At 34.0% G+C, this 19,840-nt stretch overlaps 1 protein-coding gene across 3 annotated transcripts in view; it reads left to right on the top strand.

Annotated features, from left to right (window-relative positions):
- ptpn18 (protein tyrosine phosphatase non-receptor type 18) overlaps window positions 1-19,840 on the top strand; it is a 46,151-nt gene that overhangs the window by 13,185 nt on the left and 13,126 nt on the right. For all 3 annotated transcript variants that reach the window (XM_073909387.1, XM_068222938.2, NM_001013452.2), the window contains exons 7-13: window positions 188-250; window positions 2,848-2,990; window positions 3,391-3,457; window positions 6,836-6,913; window positions 7,159-7,236; window positions 9,435-9,520; window positions 16,649-16,959. In XM_073909387.1, coding sequence (XP_073765488.1) covers window positions 188-250; window positions 2,848-2,990; window positions 3,391-3,457; window positions 6,836-6,913; window positions 7,159-7,236; window positions 9,435-9,520; window positions 16,649-16,959 — 826 coding nt within the window. The remainder of the gene's footprint in view (window positions 1-187; window positions 251-2,847; window positions 2,991-3,390; window positions 3,458-6,835; window positions 6,914-7,158; window positions 7,237-9,434; window positions 9,521-16,648; window positions 16,960-19,840) is intronic.

Below are 19,840 nucleotides of genomic sequence, written 5' to 3'. Positions count from 1 at the left end.
TAATGGTGTGTGAAGCAGAGTCAACTGTTAGTCTAAGTTACACAGGATATTAATCTTACGTAACAGTTGCTAGGTATTGATGTTATCACTACGCTTTTGTCAGTGGTTTGATGCAAAGTGTACTTTGTGCAGTTGCAAGACCTCGCAAGAGGAAGTTCTGATGACTACTGTTATGTTTTTGCTTTAGTTGGAGGAGTCCCGTCCAAATGAAGAAGTTATTGTTAGGACACTGGTGGTAAATTATTGTGATGTAAGTAGTGTCTTAAGAATGTCATAGTTAGATAAACGTGATGCAACTGATGTAATAATTCTGGATTTACGTAATTCATGAATAAATTCTTATCCCAGGCCCCAAACCTTTAAACACACTCATACACACACAGTACGATTTTTTACAAAAAGCTTATACTGCTAACGAAGGCTGCAATTATTTAATAAATAGTACAGTACAAACTGAAATTGTGAAATTTTATTTTAATATTAAACAAAACTTTATACATTTTTTGAATGTTGCTTTAAGGTGCAGTATTTAAGTTTGACATTCAGTGGTTAAACTGGGTATTGCATGCCTAAAAGCGGATTTATGTCGTGTTCTAAATACAAGCACTTGATAGAAGAAATATTTCCCATATTAAAAGGAGTTTTTTTTAAATATATATTTTTTAGAAACGGCTTTTATTTCCGCTGAGCAACAGAAAACTTAATGTTTACCTTAGGTAAACCTCATGCGTTTTATTCAGTGTTAAATGCGAGTTTAAATGTGATTTTACATGTCATTTACTGACTTACTACTGAAAACAGAAGCAGATAGTTCACCTCACATCTTGAAAATAAAATAAACAGTTTGAAATTGAACTTCAGAACTGTGACTCAAGCCATTACATATCAGTGATTCAGCATCTACATTTAATAATTTTAAAGAAGTTTAATATGTATTAATTAGATTAGAAACCTTACAATTTTGTTGGAGTGCAGTGAGTGCTTCAGAATGGCTGTATTTAAATTTATGTTGTGTTTCATTCGGTGCAAATAGCTAAATTGCTTTTTACTGCATATCTCGTCACAGTGTGTTGTTAGGACACAGGGTTACAATGTAACCTGCTCATGTAATGTTTACGTTCATAATATTTATGTTATTTGTTAATTATTAACCTCATGTGGAACTCTGAATCTGCGATTCATTTTGGAGGCTACTACTTTCCACCAGAGGTCGCATTTCAATCACACATTCTTTGAGAGCCTTCATGACTAAATTAATGAAATATGCTCTTTTCCACCAAGGCAACCCGGGGTGCTGAAATATATTTGGCGAAACTGGCATTGGTCAGGTTAAACGGACCAAAATAAAGACAGACATGACAGCACGTAACGGCCATTTTCAAAGCAGAATATCTGACTTCAGCATTGTTTTTCAGATAAACAAGAATGTTCACTTAGCATGTTTCTTAAATATCTGCAAACATGTTATGGTATTTTTATGCTTTATAAGAGTCAAAAACTTACATACAGCACCTTAAAATATAAGTAATTTTTGTGGTTTATTTTTTTTTGTGGTTAATTTATTTTTAAGTCTAAAGAGAGAAATGGACTCTTGCTTGTTTTCTATTAATATTTTGTGCTGTATTTGGCTACTGAGCAGCAATAATCAACACTTTAAAATAAAAGCAGTTTTCTTTTGATTTTCTAAACAAGTTGTGTTCTATAATCGTGATAACTGTGAAACCATGATTATTCTTCAGACTATAATCGTACAACAAAAATCTATAATCGTTCCATCCTTAATTGTTATGCAGTTTAAAACATAACACATGAATGTGTCTGAATGTGGAAGAAGCCTACTTGAGAAATACACTGATTTTGTTGTACCTCGAAATACAACATTTGTGTTGTAGTTTCAAAATACAATATATCAACATTTAAATACAGCATTTATTATATATATGTATATATATATATATATATATATATATATATATATATATATATATATATATGTATATATATATATATATATATATGTATATATATATATATATATATATATATATATATATATATATATATATATATATATATGTATATATATGTATATATATATGTATATATATGTATATATATATATATATATATATATATATATATATATATATATATATATATATATATATATATATATTATATATTTTTTTTTTTTCTTATATTGCTGTTGTGTCATATATCGGCCCCTCATTTGGGATGCTTTTAGCCCTGCAGTATATGTTTTACACAGTGGAAGCCCTTCCAGTTGCAACCCAGTACTGGAAAACCCCCATACACACACATTCACACGCATACACTATGGCCATTTTAGTTTATTCAATTCACCTAAAGTGCATGTCTTTGCACTGTGGGGAAAACCTGAGCACCCCCACAGTCCAAAGACATGTGCTATAATGGGACTAAGCTGAAGAAAATTGAACGAATGAATGATTTATAATTTATTTAAAATGTATATAATGTATTTATTTTAAACAAAATAATTACCACTGACTTAAAACACTTAAAAGCACACACATGCATATATAGGTAAGTTAGTGGTGACAGAATTAAAGCATTCACTCTAACCATTTATTTAGGATTTTTTCCTATTTGTGTTTTTAAGAAAAATCTGTCAAACCACAAAATTGCAGTGTGCCTCAGTTCAAGTGTCTTGTAAAACACTGTTTACTCTGAAACAGTTCCAAAAAAGGAACCACCATAACTATCCCAGTGTGTGATTTTTCCCATTTTAGCTGATTTTAAACATTGTAATTTGGTGAAGAAACCCTAATCCTCTCAGAGGTCAAAACCCTCAATCTTTCCACACAGGAAGCCCGTAAAGTGTCTCATTTCCAGTATACAGCCTGGCCGGACCACGGCATTCCAGACATGCCGGATGGCATTCTGGGTATGATGGAGTTGGCTCGCCAAAAACAGGGCAACCAGACGGACCCCGTAGTGATCCACTGCAGGTCTGTATCACACACACACAGGCGTCTCCTTGTTTTTCTGTGCCTCTGACAAATGACCCATCTGCCCATGAAAATTCATCAGGTCGAGTCCGTCCGTGTTGTTGGGGTGCAGCAGGGGCTGGCCTGTATTCCTCTGGTTCCATGCATTTTAATGGCACCATTTAAATGAAGTGAGACATGTTAAATATTCAGCACCTGATGTGGCGCTGGAAAAGCCAGTTAACTTCCAGACTTCAGCACAGATTCACTCATTACCCTCTCTCTATATACATGAGAGAGCCTCTGTCCGACAATATGGCCTATAATTCCCCCTGTGACCCTCTGAACTGAGTCTCGGGAGAGAATCAATCATATCATGATATGGAAATGTGATGCCGTCTGTCTGTCTCTTTCTTTACAGCGCCGGCTGCGGTAGAACTGGAGTTATTTGTGCTGTTGACTATGTGAATGATCTTCTGTTGACTGAGGTAATAACATCATAATCAAAGTGTCAATGTTGTGATGTTTCAAAGCTGCCTAATTTAGTTTTGCCTAATAAGTTTACATCAGTTCAATGTCAACAAAACACTTAAAATATTTCATAATACACATTGCACATTAGTTCTGTCTCTAAGTATCTGAAATGGCTAGTTTAAGAATACAGTTTCTCTAAACCCCTCCTTTCAGAGAGCTTACTCTGCTCTGATTAGTCAGATGGACATATTTGTCATATTTATTGGTATTTATTTTTAAGAACCTTTTTAGTTTTAATCATTGGTGATGTTGACTGTGAATGATCTTCTGTTTACATAAGTAATAACACCATAACCAAAATGTCAATGCTGTGATGTTTTAAAGTTGCCTAATAGGTTTACATCTTTGCAATGTCAACAAAACACTTAAATTATTTCATAACACACATTGCACATTAGTTTTTTTTTTTTCTGAGTGTCTGCAACCATAAGTTTAAGGATCCAGTTTCTCTAAACTCTGCTTTTCCGAGAGCCTATTCTGCTCTGATTGGCCAGATTACCCAGTTTGTTGTAATTGGTAGCCTCAAGAAAGTCATTTTAAAATAATAATAATAATTTTAGTAATTTGCGCTGTAGGCAATGTAAATGATCTTCTGCTGACAGAGGTAATAACCAAAGTGTCATATTGTGATATTTTAAAGCTGCCTAATTTAGTTTTGCCCAATAGGTTTAGATCTTTGAGATGTCAAAAAAACTATTTAATTTTTTCTTAATATACATCACACATTAGTTCTTTTTAGTTAAAGAATCCAGTTTCTGTAAGCCCCACCTTTCTGAGAGCCCACTCTGCTCCAATTGGCCAGCTGGCCTAGCTTGTTATGATTTTTCGACTGAAGAAAACCATATTTATTTTTAATAACATTTTTAAATTAAGTCATTTTTGATGTTGACTATATGAATGATCTTCTGTTGACAGAGGTAATATCATAATCAAAGTGTCCATATTGTAATATTGTAAAGGTGCCTAATTTAGTTTTGCATAATAGGTTTACATCAGTTCAATTTCAACAAAACATTGAAATTATTTCATATTACACATTGCACATTAGTTTTTTCTCAGAGTGTCTGAAATGGCTAGTTTAGGAATACAGTTTCTCTAAGACCCTACTCTGCTCTGATTGGCCAGATGGCCCAGTTTGTTGTGATTGGTCGACTGAAGAAAGTCATATTTCTTTTTAATAACGTTTTTAAATAGTACTTTGTACTGTTGACAATGTGAATGATCTTCTGTTGACAGAGATAGTAACATCATAACGTAAGTGTTCATATTGTGATATTTTAAAGCTGTCTAAATTAGCTTTGCATTATAGGTTTACATTTTTGTGATGTCAAAAAACAAGTTTTTTTATTATACACATTACTCTTACTGTAAGTTCACATTAGTTAAGGATCCAATTTCTGTTCAGTCTCTGTTCTAATTGGTCAGATAAGCCAGTTTTGTGATTGGTTAAACTAGACAACGTCTTTTTTCCTAAAAAAAACAAAACAAGAAATCACACAAAAAAACTGAATATTGATAATTTGTGCTGTTGACAGTGTGAATGATCTACTGCTGATAGAGGTATTGACATCATAAACAAAATGTCCTTTATTGTAAGATTTTAAAACTGTATAATTTAGTTTATTAATAGGTTTAAAACAGTCCAAGGTCAAAAAACGTAACACACATTGCACATTAGAAATGGTAAAAAAAGTGTCTGAAACGGTAGGTGTAGAGGCTGATCATAGAGAATGTGCTTTTACATTTCAAAACTATGAGGCGCACCGCACTGCCTTTTTTGTTGACAAGAAAAAAAGAAGCTCCGTGCACTTATGTCGCTAGGCAAAGACTGAATGAGTTGCGTATTGTGCATGAGGGTTTTTGTTGATATTGCTATGCACTTTTTCTGCTCAGAGTTGACATTTTTCCAACTGCAAGCGCACAGCGAGCAACGGCTTGTTGCATGAGCGAATGACGTATCTCTGTAATCCAATAAGGTTTAGCTGCGCGTCTAGCTCCGCCTTTTGGTACCCTTGGTACCCTTTGCAAAGGGTGCCGAAAAAGTGGTACAGTACGGTTCGCTTTTAGGTACCCTATAACAGTGGAACCACTCAGTTTGGTACCACTCAGTGAAAACGGGCAATTTGTTGTGATTGGTTGAACGTGTACAGATCAGTAAGAAACAAAACTATTTATTATTATTTATATTATCAGTAATAATCTCACCAGTATTACTGCATGCAAAGTGAATTTGATTTTACAGCACAGAAAACAACAACACGACCATGAATGATCATTAGTTACCTACAAGTGACACAACCAAACTCTTCCATGACTCAACTACAACTAGTGTTTAAGAGTCAAAGCAGACATTGTTTACAGGCAGCCAGTGGAGACGTTTGTAAATCATGAACTAGAATTACTGATATCTTGTTTTAGGAAGTTCAGAGTCAGTTCTTTCTTTTGGGAGACAATATTTTATCCTTTATTGTGCTTTTAAAGTGTAGGAACATTCACAGTCAGCTATATTACATGCTATTTACCAGGTATTACATGAGTATTTACCAGGATCAAAACTCTGTTTAATAATTACTGAAAATTCTCACTCACTCACTCAATATATTACATGAAGTATAATATATCCTAACACATACAGTTGAAGTCAGAATTAATAACCCCCCTGAAATATTAGCCCCCTGTTTTTGTTTAACGGAGAAGATTTTTTTTTACACATTTCTAAACATAATAGTTTTAAAAACTCATTTCTAATAACTGATTTATTTTATCTTTGCCATGATGACAATAAATAATATTTGACTAGATATTTTTCAAGACACTTCTAAAAAGCTTAAAGTCACATTTAAGGGCTTAAGTAGGTTAATTAGGTTAACTAGGCAGGTTAGAGTAATTAAGCAAGTTATTGTATAACGATGGTTTGTTCAGTAGACTATCGAAAATGTATAGCTTAAAGGGGCTAATAATTTTGACCTTGTAAATAGCTTTTAAAAAATTAAAAACTGCTTTTATTCTAGCCGAAACAAAACAAATAAGACTTTATACAGAAGAAAAAATATCATCAGACATACTGTGACAATTTCCTTGCTCTGCTAAACATCACTTGGTAAATATTTCAACTGTATATACTCACAATAGTATGATATCTCCTTGCATATATACTTACATATAGTGTAATACTTTATGATTTATCAGGGACTGAACCACTATTCATTGCACAGTGGAATGAACCACTAATTACTGTGGCATATGTTTTATGTGGCTGAATAGTATTATAGTTAAAGTTTAGGGGGGAAATCAGTACTGCTTATTGTCAGCATGTATTCTTTTACTTCTAGCAAATACAAGAGGATTTTAATATTTTGGACTTGGTGTTGGAGCTCAGAAGACAGAGACCTTCAGCTGTGCAGACTAAGGTAACATTATAATGAGATTTTCCTTTTTTCTTCCCCTAGGCATATACTATGGAAATTATCTACAGTATGGATTCTTAAACTATAATTGAAGCTCTGTTCATTAAAGTAAAGAATAAAAGCTTCTATGTTTTTATCTCATCAGAGCACATGTATTGGCCTATTTAGTCCTGTCTGTCATATTTCACATTGGCATGTGAAATCCTGATAATGTGCCATTTTTTTTCTTTTTCTATCTTCTCATACAGGAGCAGTATGGATTTGTCTTTCATACGGTTGCTCAGATGTTTCAGAAGGCTTTGGAAATGAAAAACATGAATGCAGATGTAAGACATCATAATCCAGCCAAACACTGAAAAATATGCCTCGTACACAGAGAATATAACTTATGCTAATTCACATCTCTGGTCCCTAGAAAGGCTTTTTAGGAATAGAGGGGAAGAGAAACTCATTTCGCTACTGTAGTAAATGATGCTGTCAGGCCTCAAACACCCCTAGAACATACTATAAAAATAGTCCATTTGACTTATGTGCTATATTCAAAGCCATCTAAAGTTATAAACACACTGCAGCTTAAGTTTCTAATAATTGAAAGCTGTCGCGTCTTTCATCACAATGCATTCACATATGAAGGATAAAGAAATGAGATCTAGAAATGCACTTCAAACCTGCAGGAGATTATTTCTTGTGCTGAATACAAAATAAGGTAAGGTATTTTTGGAGAATGCTTGTAACCAGACAGTTGATTAAACTCATTGTCTTCCATAGTAGGCAATGAAATATTACCATAAACTATATTTATAGTTGTTTTTAACAGAAGATAGAAATGTGTGATTGAAAATAAAAACCTAAAAATAAGTTGTATGGTTAATGACGTTAAACATTTTTCATACTTGGCTATTTTAGACTGATAGGAAGTTTATGAAAATAGTGCATGAGTCATGGACACTATAAAAAGTGATTAGTTGAATTTACTTTTAAAAAAAAGTCATTGATTTTAAATCTGTTGGTTGATTTTACTTTAAAAAATGAGTAAACACATCGCCTTGAGATTATTAAGAAAATAAACCATGTGCTTTATCATAAAAATTAAGTTAACTTAAAAGTTACAACAAGCTTATTAAATTTTAAGGAAAGTCAACTTGTTGGTTTTAAGGCAATGGGTTTACTCATTTACGTCAATAAAATAACTAATCACTTTTTACAGTGTATTAATGATGCCTTCTGGTGATTTTTTTTATTTTTATTTTTTAAATAATTTTTTTTGGCCCCTAATAGGACTTCAAACAATCTACGCTCATTCTGAAAATGTCCCCCTTATATACATTTCTGGAGAACGCCAAATACTTCCCAGGAGCTACTTTGTTTGCTTTTTTGTTTTGTTTTTGCATATCAACTAGAGGCCGCTGTCGACTGACTGACTGACCTACTGACCGATTCCTCCACTTTTCCAAGGCCAGGTTGCAGGGGCGGCAGTTTTAGAAGAGAACTCTAGATTCTCCCCAGACACTTCCTCCAGCTCTTCTGGGGGGATCCCGAGGCATTCCCAAGCCAGCCAAGAGACATAGTCCCTCCAGCATGTCTTAAGTCTTTCCTTAGGCCTCCTCTTAGTGGGACGTGCCTGGAACACTTCCCTAGGTAGGCATCCAGGAGGCATCCAAAACAAATGCCTGAGCCACCTCAGCTGACTTCTCTAGATGTAGAGGAGCAGCGGCACCTACTCCGAGCTCCTCCCGGGTGACAGAGCTGCTCACCCTATAAGGCTGTGCCCTGCCACCCTGCGAAGTAAACTCATTTCGACTGCATGTATCTGAGATCTTGTCCTTTTGGTCATGACCCAAAGCTCATAAAAATAGGTGAGAGTAGGAACATAGATTGACCAGTAAATCAAAGCTTTCATTTTAAAGATGGAATGCAGCCAAACATACTACTGGCTACATAATTCACGATCTCCAGAAATGTATATAGGGCTACGTTTTCAGAATGAGCCTATGTTGACCTCTGTATAAATCCTTATTTACTTCAATTGAATGAAGAACATTCTGCAAAATACCTTCTTTTTTCTTCCACAGAAAAAATGATATACTGAATTACGCTGTTTTTGTTTTAACTGCTCTTACTAAATGTTCTTGTTTTATGTGATGTACTAATCATTCAATAGTAGGGGTTATATTTATTACAATTCGGAACTTGTCTGACAGCCTTTTTTTACATTCATTGGCATTGTAAATATCCATATTTTTCTTTGTAAGTTTTGTATTTGCCAGAGATGCGTTTAAACAAAATCACTTAAGCACTTTTTTACATCATACCTAGTTTTACTTCCTCAAGTCATTGAACCATGCGTTTTAAAAAAAGCAGTTCAGCAGGAAACACGATCACAATGTGCTTCCTCTATGCAAATACTTAGACGTCCTTCAGCATTTTGAACACAGACGCTCTTATGCAGCTGCTCGTCAACGCCGTACACGCATTTCTCAATTTGCTTGTTTTTGTTTCTTTTTCGTTATATTGTAAATCCAAGACTTCTCTGTACATCAATGCAGTTCCACCGAAGATTTCACAAAAATCTGCATCATTAGCCCCTGCCCGTGCACCAGCAAAAACAAGGTAAGACCATAAATGATCATATTTTTTGACATTTCTAAACCTGTTTGCGGATATGATCAAAACCAGCAGTGGCGACACAGGCACCCAGGGACCAAATTTTGATTGACAACTGCATACAACTATTAACTACAGCACTGTGCGTCACACAGGTGGTCTCAGCCAAGACGCAAGCTGTTATTGTTGGTTTGTCTCAGACACCACAAGGAGAAATATCACTTTTCTTATCTTAAGATGTAGCCGAGTTCATTTGAGTCATCTATATATGTGCAGTTGAAGTCAATTATTAGCCCTTCTGTCATTTTTATTTTTTATTTTTATTTTTTTCTAATATTTTCCAAATGAGGATTAACAGCAGGGGTGGATTTGAAGAATAAGAGAGATATTTTAAGAAAACGAATTATTAAAAATGTAGAGATTGCATTAAGATTAAGAGTGATAAAGGACAGCAAGATAAAAATAAACAAATAAAAATATAAAGGGTGCATATTAGGACTTTTGGGACCCATATCTGGAATTGCGTAGGACCTCCAAATAACTAAATTAGCCCCTGTTGAACAGGGCATTTCACAGTATTTCCTATAATATTTATTTTTCTTCTGGAGAAAGTCTTATTTGTTTAATTTTGGCTAGAATGAAAGCAATTTTTAATGTTTTTAAAACCATTGTTAGGTCAACATTAATAGCCCCGTTAGCCCCAGCAATATTTTTTATGATTGTCTGCAGAACAAACCACTGTTACACATTACCTATGTTTTCATCAAAATATGCTAGTTAAATTTATGCTCAAATGGAGTATTGCATAAAAAACATGCAAATAAAGCTGCGGTTTCATCCAAGTAGTCAAAGAGAACAATATCATCACTTCATGATTAACTGGTGCCAAATACAGTAAAAATGGAATTTACTGCGGTAGAAGAAGCTGTGTGAGTCTTCTCTTTATTTAATAAATGACTTGAGCCTCAGAAGACAATGCCGACATGCAATGAAAGCCTGGTGGCGTTGAAAACTTTACAAGTGTGAGATGCGGAGTACAGACGCTCTTGACAGTTCTAAAGGTCAATAATAATATAATAACACTAATACTGAAATGTTTAAGGCGTTTAGGAATGACCAAAACAACATTTCAGATGTTTTACAATGTGGTCAGCCTGCTGGTTTGTCCATTAACATACATTTTTATCATCACATAATCTCTTATAACAAAATTACATGACTTTTTTTAATGCGCATACTGGAATTGGTTTGGTAAAAGTTTTTCCGTCGTAATTTTATACACATCTTTTCTTATCGATTAAAAAAAGTTTATTCTACTTAGTTTTCAAAATGTATGTGCATCTTGCCGTTTTTGATTTGTTTATTTTAATGTGCATATCCAAAATGTGTATAAAAATAGGTGGTTTGAAACGTAGCTTAGGTAATTACCCTAACAGGCCTAGTTAACCAAATTAACCTTATCAAGAATTTAAATGTCACTTTAAGCTAAAGACTAGTATCTTGAAAAATATCTAGTATAATATTATGTACTGTCATCATGGCAAAGATAAAATAAATCAATTATTAAAAATTAGTTATGTTTAGAAATGGGTTCGTTAAACAAAAATTGGGGAACAAAATATATAGCGGGGCAAATAATTCAGGAGGGCTAATAATTCGGACTTCAACTGTATATTTGAATATATATTTTAATTAAGGGGTTCAGTTTTCATGATTCTTGGCTTTTATGTTTACAGTATTTACGCTTGTGAATTGCATTATGGGTGGTGCGAAGGAGTTAAGAGTTGGATCCAAATGCAGCTTTTATTTAGGAAAGCCTGTTAGTGAACAGGCAGGGTCAGGCCAATACATAACAAGAGAGGCAATCCATAAACAAAATTTTAAAAAGGTGAGCGGTGAAGACAGGCGGCAAGAATCAAAAATAGATAAACAATACAAAGATTAAAACACTTTGATAAACACTTTGTATGGGGTATATGCACACAGACTTTTAATTTAAGCCAGTCAGCCTCATCGCTTCTGGTGAACTGTCTTTTCATTATAAAATTGCCACGTTTAAGGTCTGATTTCTTTAAAAATTAGTGATCTTCACTGCCTGATATAATATAAACAACATGTAATATAAAGTGGGTCTCTGACCGGACAAGAAGCACTTTATTAAATTTAATTTTCCCCCACCATGTCTTTAAAATATGACAATTTATTTTACCCCAGTGTTTTCAATGGAGTTTCTGCTCTAAATCACTCCTAAAATCATACTTACAGTATTTAGCTTGGCTTTTTATGTACAGCACTTTGGTCCTGGTCGTGTTTTTAAATGTGCTTAATAAATAAATGTCCTTGAACTTGCTGATCCTGATGGCACTAGCGATTTATATGGTCTTTTATCTCGTTTTACGCTTAAACAACTGAATGAATGCTTAAATATATTTAACTGAATGTATTGTTATTACATTACAACATTGATGCTGTAAAAGGAACTGTATAAAATTGAAAATGTTTACATTAAGCTTTCACCGGAAGTTTATCATGGGCTGAAAACACTAGCTGTGCAAATAGCCCACTGAATGCAACAGCTAAACAAGACTCAGCTACGGGTGAGTGAGTGTGTGGAGTATTTATAGTCTATGTAATCAGTGATGATGAACTGCAGCTGTGTGTATTCTGTAGGTGAACTGAAACCAGGTTGATGCTAGAAAAGAATGCAGCTGCAGTCGAAAGTTAATGAAAATTATTAATAACATTTATTAAATGGGGCGACGTGGTGACGCAGTAGGTAGTGTTGTTGCCTCACAGCAAGAAGATTGCTGGTTCGAGTTTCAACGGGGTCAGTTGACATTTCTGTGTGGAGTTTGCATGTTCTCCCCGCGTTCCCGTGGGTTTCCTCCAGGTGCTCTATTTTCCCCCACTGTCTGAAGACATGTTGTACAGGTGAATTGGGTGGGCTAAATTGTCCATAGTGGATGAGTGGGTATGGATGTTTCCCAGAGATGGGTTGCAGCTAAAAGAGTAACTGCTGCGTAAAACATACGCTGGATAAATTGGCGGTTCATTCCGAGCCGAAAAGTAAATGAATGAATGAATGAATAAATTTATTAAATGACCCATTAATTTTATTTTATTAATGACCCAACCCTAAACCCAACCATCAAAGTAATGTAAAAACATTAATTACACCGTGTATTAAGCATTCATTTTCCTTCAGCTTAATCCTTCACTCATCATCTGCCAACTTTTCCAGCATACTGTATGTTTCACGCAGTGGAAGTCCTTCACCTGCAAACCAGTACTGGAAAACACCCATACATTCTCATATTCACATGCAATGATACACTACGGCCAGTTTAGTTCACCCAGTTCACCTGTACCACATGTCTTTGGACTGTAAGGGAAACCGGAGCAACTCACGTGAACATAGGCAGAACATGCAAACTCCACATAGAAATGCCAACTGGCGCAGCTGGAACTCGAACCAGTGACCTTCTTGCTGTGAGGTGACAGTGCTAATAACTAAGCCACTTTGCCACCCTGTATTATTTATATTGTTTTGTTAAATTACACATTAAACTGTATTTTATTGATGTGTACTCCAACCCAATCCTATTAACCAATCCTGATCCTAATCTTAGCTCTGTTGACTTTTGATGTTTAAAATTCAACACTGCAGTAGACTTTTCAGTTATTTATTGACATTTTAGTGAAAAAATAATTTTAAGAGTTAATATAAAGAGAACTAAGTCTTTAAAATAATAGAAAAACTTTTCAACATCAAATGTTGTTGAAGAAAAGATCAGGCTCCCATAATGCAATTCAAAAGCATTTATAAACAAAATACTGAAAACTGCACTGTCAGAGCTTCAGGGGGAGATTAAAGTACCAATGTTCAATTTCTGTGTTATTTTACCATGATAAAATGAGCTGTTCAACAGTACACTATACTTTCTGACATACAGGATCTGATGGATCACTGTTTTTTTTTTTTTTTTGGTTAAATGTGGGCTTTTGGTTTTTAACAGGGAACATTAGCCATGTCAGGGAAAACAGGTGATTTTTATCTTGCAGTATTTTTTTTATGGGTCTGAAATGATAATTAGGAAGAAAAAAAATAATGTTAGCCGATCTCCAGATCGATCTCCTGCAACGTTATTTGAACTTGATTTACAGGAAATCTCTGACGTTTTGAGTTTCAGCATGTTATCGATCTACTAAATTTGCTTTCAAAAATATGAAACATTCTAGAAACACTCTTATATAACAAATAGAGCTGTAAATCTTATATATTATTTATATACATCATTTAAACTTAGCTTTTTATTTGAGAACACATAATAAATATTTAAATGAATGTAAATTTCTCTTTGCCAGATATAATTAAGGCATGGTTGTGGTTGATTTGACGTACAAGCATTTGGTTGGAAGTTTCATTCTGCGGCTCCACCCATGGCTCCAACTGCTCCTTCTGCGCTTGCCCAGGCTTCAATTTTAGCAGTTTTTTGCAACAGTTTGTGCCCATCATGAGGCATTTTGCATTCAATGTGTTCAATGAAAAAAGGTGCTGTCTCATCATCCATAATTTTTTACAGTCATTGATCTTGTCTAGTTAACCTAATTAAGCATTTAAAACACACTTTAAGCTAAATATAGTATCTTGTTCAACAACTAGTAAAGTCCTTGCGCACACAAATGAGTATGACTTTTGCAATGTCGACTGAAAGATGAGAATATTTTGCAGTTTCTGCTAATACTCGGATTATACCAAACAAACAAGCAATTTAATCATTTTTTAAGTCAGTGTTCTGCCATTGTGGTTTCCCTTGGGTCAGTAGCATATTTCAGAAAAGAATTTGAATGCAAATGTGACACTTTGCAAAACGCACCAGCATATTCAAGTCACCCAGAGCAAAATGTGGAAGATAAACGTTCTCTTTTGTGTTAGAGAGCTTCTAGTCATATGCCATTGTGTAATCTAATAGAATGCATGGTAGTTACAAATTCCCATTGGATTGTAATGTAGCAGTGTAATGGACATGCTAGCGACCTCATCTCTGGGATGTTAATATTTGTACTAGCTTTGTGCTGATAGACAATAATATGTATTGATGCACTGCACTGATGTATTTTATGATAACAAGGCAATTTGGCTCATAATTCAGACACAGAAGCAGATTCAGCTCTTGCAATCTATGAGAGAATACTGTATGCAGCAGTAATGCAGCGACACCTCCATTATGTTTAATTTCAGATGTGAATAATTGACTGTGGTGTGAAACTCTTTATTGGTTTATTTCTTGTGCATAGCTTGTAAATTGCTTTTGTTATTTACATGGGAGTGATTTAAAACTGAAATGCAATGTAATTTTCTTTGTAACCAGCTCAATCTGGGTGTATCTTATTGACTAATTTAATTAATTAATTGATGGATTGATTGATTTATTGATTGATTTGGATATTTATTTATTCAAAATCAAATATAAAAAATAATCACATACATTATATACATACAAATGTCAAAATATTATATTGTGAAATATTATAGAAATATTATTATTAATTTTATTAAATATATTTAATAATATCATTAAACATAATTTTTCAACTATATAAATAGAAAAAATTAGATGAAATGGGATGAGAAATTTTACTTCTAAATATTATTTAATATGAATTATGAGTAATAATGTGAAAATAATCTCTGTATAAATAATGACATATGTACTTGTCATAAAAATGAAGCAAATACATATATTTTTTTAAATCCACAAGTATATGTTGAAAGCGATTGATACTTTTAACCAACTTAAAATAAAATTACTGTAATATGTTGAAGCTAAAAAGAATGTGTCTATTTCAAAGTATAATTTTACAATATTTCAACTTCAAAAAAAAAAATTCAAATTTTTTTTTAATTTAAATCAACTGTTTATTGTGGTCAAGAAAAAAACGTAAATTACCAAAATACCAAAAAAGTAAAAATATAGTATAGTGTTTTCAAAAGTACAAATTTACCTGATCACCCTCTTCCCTAAACCCATGTTCTCATCCTGTTATTTACTTGTTTATTTTATTTTTTGCCTTTTGTTTTTATTTTACCTGGATGCGTTCTTTGCTGGACTTGAACCCCCTCATCACAGTCAAGTCCTCTTTGCGTCTCAGTTCTGACAACGTACGTGGTGAGCTACTGGGCAAACTGGTGACAGCGGAAAAGCTGTCCACATGGAAGGAAGCGGTCAGCTGGTAGTGTGAAAAGAAACAGAAGCCATGGGTGGCATCATACCACCTTGTGTTGTTTGTTTTAAAGACTAAATGCAGCCATACATAGCTCTGGCTACTTAGTTCACACTCTCCAGAAATGTATATGGGTGTACGTTTTCACAGTAAGCCTGTGTTGAAATATAAACACTATTTTTTATTTATTTGGTACAACATTTTTTTTTTTACGGAAAAAAAATTCTGTAGGTTCACTGTATAATTTTACTTTGAACCAACCTAAAATATCACTGTAATTTTTTACAGCTAAATTGATTTCCCTCAAATTGTAGTTTTGACTTGAATGAAACTGCTGGTTTAGTTTAAAAAAGTTACACTGTAAAATAAGATCTCTGAAGCAAATGTATATACTAACACTAACATTCAACATTTATTAATGCATTATTAAAATTAATGCCTTAGTTAATGCACTGTGAGCTAACGAACTAACGATAAATGACATTATTTCATTAACAAGCATGAGTAAATACTGTGATAAATGTGTTGCTCATCGTTTGTTCATCTTAGTAAGTCTATTTACTACATTATGTAAACATAAACATTGTAATGTGTTACCAAAAAATCCTATTTTAGAAAAACTAATGCATTTGATTTTTTTAGGGGGCTAATTTTTGCTTCCTTAGTCAAATTGAATAAAACGGGTTAAAATCAGAAACCATATGTTTTACTTAATCCAATGTAAAATTTTACTTTGAATGAAAGACACAGTAGTTTCACTTTTATCAGTGGATATTCATTAATTTCATTCATTAATTTTTTTTCAGCTTAGTCTCTTTATTCATCAGCGGTCGCCACAGAAGAATGAACTGCCACAATTATTTACTTCGTCAGATTCCTAAATATGTACTTTTCTGTCTCTGGTTTCAGAAATCCACATCTCAAGCCCAGGCTTTCTCTTCCTCAGTCTACAATGAATGACACTTATGCTGTCATCAACAAGTCCAAAGTCCAGGCTCCCAACTCTGCCCCCCATTCAGTCACTGTCCATTTCTATGACAATGCAAATTCAGAGAAAACCAATAACAGTGCTGTCTACAGTACAGTCAAACCTAAAACCAGACCAGTGTCTGCCATGCCTCTTTCCCCCTCACCAATTCATGACAGACCAATGCCAGCCAATCAGAGAGGAGGACTTTCACTAAAGAAGATGGAGAGTGATGGATATGAGCTACTGCCAGGTAAGAGACAATATGAGTTTCCCATTAGGTCTATGTGATTTGGACACAGAAATATCTAATTGTGATTTTTATTATTATTATTTTTTGACAGATATTTTGATTTGATTTGCTAATTTTAATTAATTAGTTAAAATTAATTAATTGAATTAATTTTGTAGTCAAGAATGTTAGTTAAAAAAGGAACTGAAAAGATATTAACTCAAACATTAATTCAAATTTGTTTTTAAATAATCAGAAATGAAACACTCATTTTTAATTTAAAGCAAACGATAAACACAAATAAAATGAACCTTACCCTATTGTAAACAAGTAAACTCAAATTAGGGAAATAGTGTACGTTAGTATAGAAAAAAAAAATTATAATAATCATAAAATTACAGAACACTCAGCAAACTAACATGGCTGAAACAAGTCTGAAATTGTACTTTGCTGTTACTTATTGAGTGTCTCTGGCAATACTTTTAAGGTGACTTTTTAGCAAGACACTCCTCATATAGCAGTCAGTGGTGCTTTTTTAGGTGCTGTTTGTTGTATCTCCTCGTCCCGTGGCAACAGTTCTACAACAACGCTTACAAACTACCTATTTTTGTTTGCCGTCTGTGACTTTGGTAATATGAAAACATTTTGGTTTCAATGTCCTGTTTTTCTTTGATATTAATTCGTCTATTAATTCTTCCAAAGCAGCAGATGCCGTCATCCCACTTGTAATTGCTTTCCTGTTTGTTTAATTATCTAATTGCGATTCGATTTCGATTAATTAAACATGAATTAATTTATCATGACAATTTGCATTTGTATAATGTTGTTATTATTAGCAGTATTATCAATTATATGCATGTTTATATTTGTTTTAATAAAAACAAGTTTAGATTTGTCCACCTGTTGGGTTTTGGAGACGTATGCATCACCACATAAGAATGGGACGTGTGTTTGTTAATAACCTTTTTTTTTTTTTTTTTTTTTTTAACCACACTTCATTATTATTGTTCATTTATTTGCTTGAAATAAGAACGGAATTTAGAAATACTTTTGAAACCAATTTTTGCGCTTAAAATTAAATATGTTAGCTAATGGATGTCTTCAGTGAAGTGAGTTTCCACCGTTTCCTTACTCCACAAAAGTAAAGGAGTAAGGTAAAGAGTAAAGGTAAAGTAAAGAGGCTCAATGGAGGAGGCTCATTTTTTTTATCCTCACTACAGATGGTCTCGCTAATAAAGCATTCAGTTTTTTCTCTTACAAATTACCACCTTACATTCTACAAACCAGGGTTGCACAACCCTGTCAGACCATGCGCAGCGGCGCAGAACGAATTTTTCCGCCCTTAAAAAGCAAAAGCTGGATTTGGACATGCCCTTAATGGTTTTGCGGCATGCTTTTTAGACCTTGCGTCTAGATCGGTAAAATAGAGCCCTACGGCTCTAAGGACGTGACATCTTTTTGTTGAGAAGCTGAAGTGATAAAGAATGTGTTCTATCATTGAATTGTATAATTTTATGCTAGTTTTTGTATATTTTTTGGGGAGGACAAGCTTAAAGGACAGGTCTTGTAACATTTTTTAAAAGTGAAAATGTATGTTTTGGTAGAATGTCCCATATACAAAAGAAATCGGGCTCGATCACGCGGTTTCAGACTCGATTGGAATCGGACGTTACCTCCCGATCAGGACTCGGATTTAATTCTCATTATTTTTAAACACATCTATAGTTATGCGGTGGTACAGAATTAGACCTCTTTCATGACTTTACACAGAAACAGCAACGCTTGCGGCATGACATCACTTTGTTGCAGAGACGCTATTGGATAAATGCCGGCAGCATAGAACTCGGAAGCAGCTTGAAGCAGAAAGTGCGAGTATGTCTGCGGTCTGGAGGTATTATAAAGTTGATAACGACAACATTGCCATTTCCAACATTGTAAGATATGTAAACTTGGCATTGCAAGAGGTGGAAAGGAAAATGCTACATTTAACAAACGTGATAAGGCATTCCAAAAACAAATGTAGAACCTCTATTTGAAATGCTGTCTAGCCACTATTTTACAGAGAAAGCTCTGCCAGCCCTTTATAAGAAGATTTCTGAAAAACAACTTGTCCTGTTATAAGATGTACCCCATGTTTCAATCACCACAGTCATGGAGTTCTTGCGTAGATCCGATTTCTCTACTAAGCTTTACAACAATGGATTGACTCCATCCTAGTTTCTTCACTCATCTTCTTCTTTTTTTAAGTATTATAGATGTATCTGTTCAGTTTGTGTACCGGTAGATACTCAAAATCAAATAACTTAGGCTTTGACTCGAGGGCAAAAAAAAAAAAAAACCTGATCGGGACATGTCTACTATACCATAATAAAAGCTTCAGTAATTAATCAGAACAAGAAATATAGAAAATAGAATAAATGAACACCCTAGAATGTTGTTTTGCAGTTGCTGGAAACCACTCACAATACCTTAGTGACTGCCTACAGTAGAAACACCCAGGCAACAATAGAATAACACTCTCATTTAGAAAATGGACAAAGTAATTTCCAGATGAACTGAAATTGATTTGAAGTACACCAAAAAATGCAAACTCATGACTTCAGCTGCACACAAAAAAGGATATTATTTCAGACAGAAGGAACTTGTTTGTTTTAGGAGAGCGGAGTTGGGAAACTTCTGCTTGCAGCTTTTACTGTCCTCTCATGACTCTCTTCTGTTTGAGTTTCTTCTCTTTCATGTCATCACCAGAGTATTCAGAGTCCTCTCATTTGGTGTTTCTCTGTAGTTATTTGTGGCTCCCATTTCCATATTTCACAGGGTATTGAAATTCCCTTTTTGTTTTATCCACTATTGAACTTTTTAAGTGTCGGCAGAGTCCTAACAGGTGAAGTGTGTCATTCTC

This window comes from Danio rerio, chromosome 8 (assembly GCF_049306965.1).
Source record: "Danio rerio strain Tuebingen ecotype United States chromosome 8, GRCz12tu, whole genome shotgun sequence".
NCBI classification, from domain to species: domain Eukaryota; kingdom Metazoa; phylum Chordata; class Actinopteri; order Cypriniformes; family Danionidae; genus Danio; species Danio rerio.
This window is presented reverse-complemented; position numbering and strand designations above follow the sequence as displayed.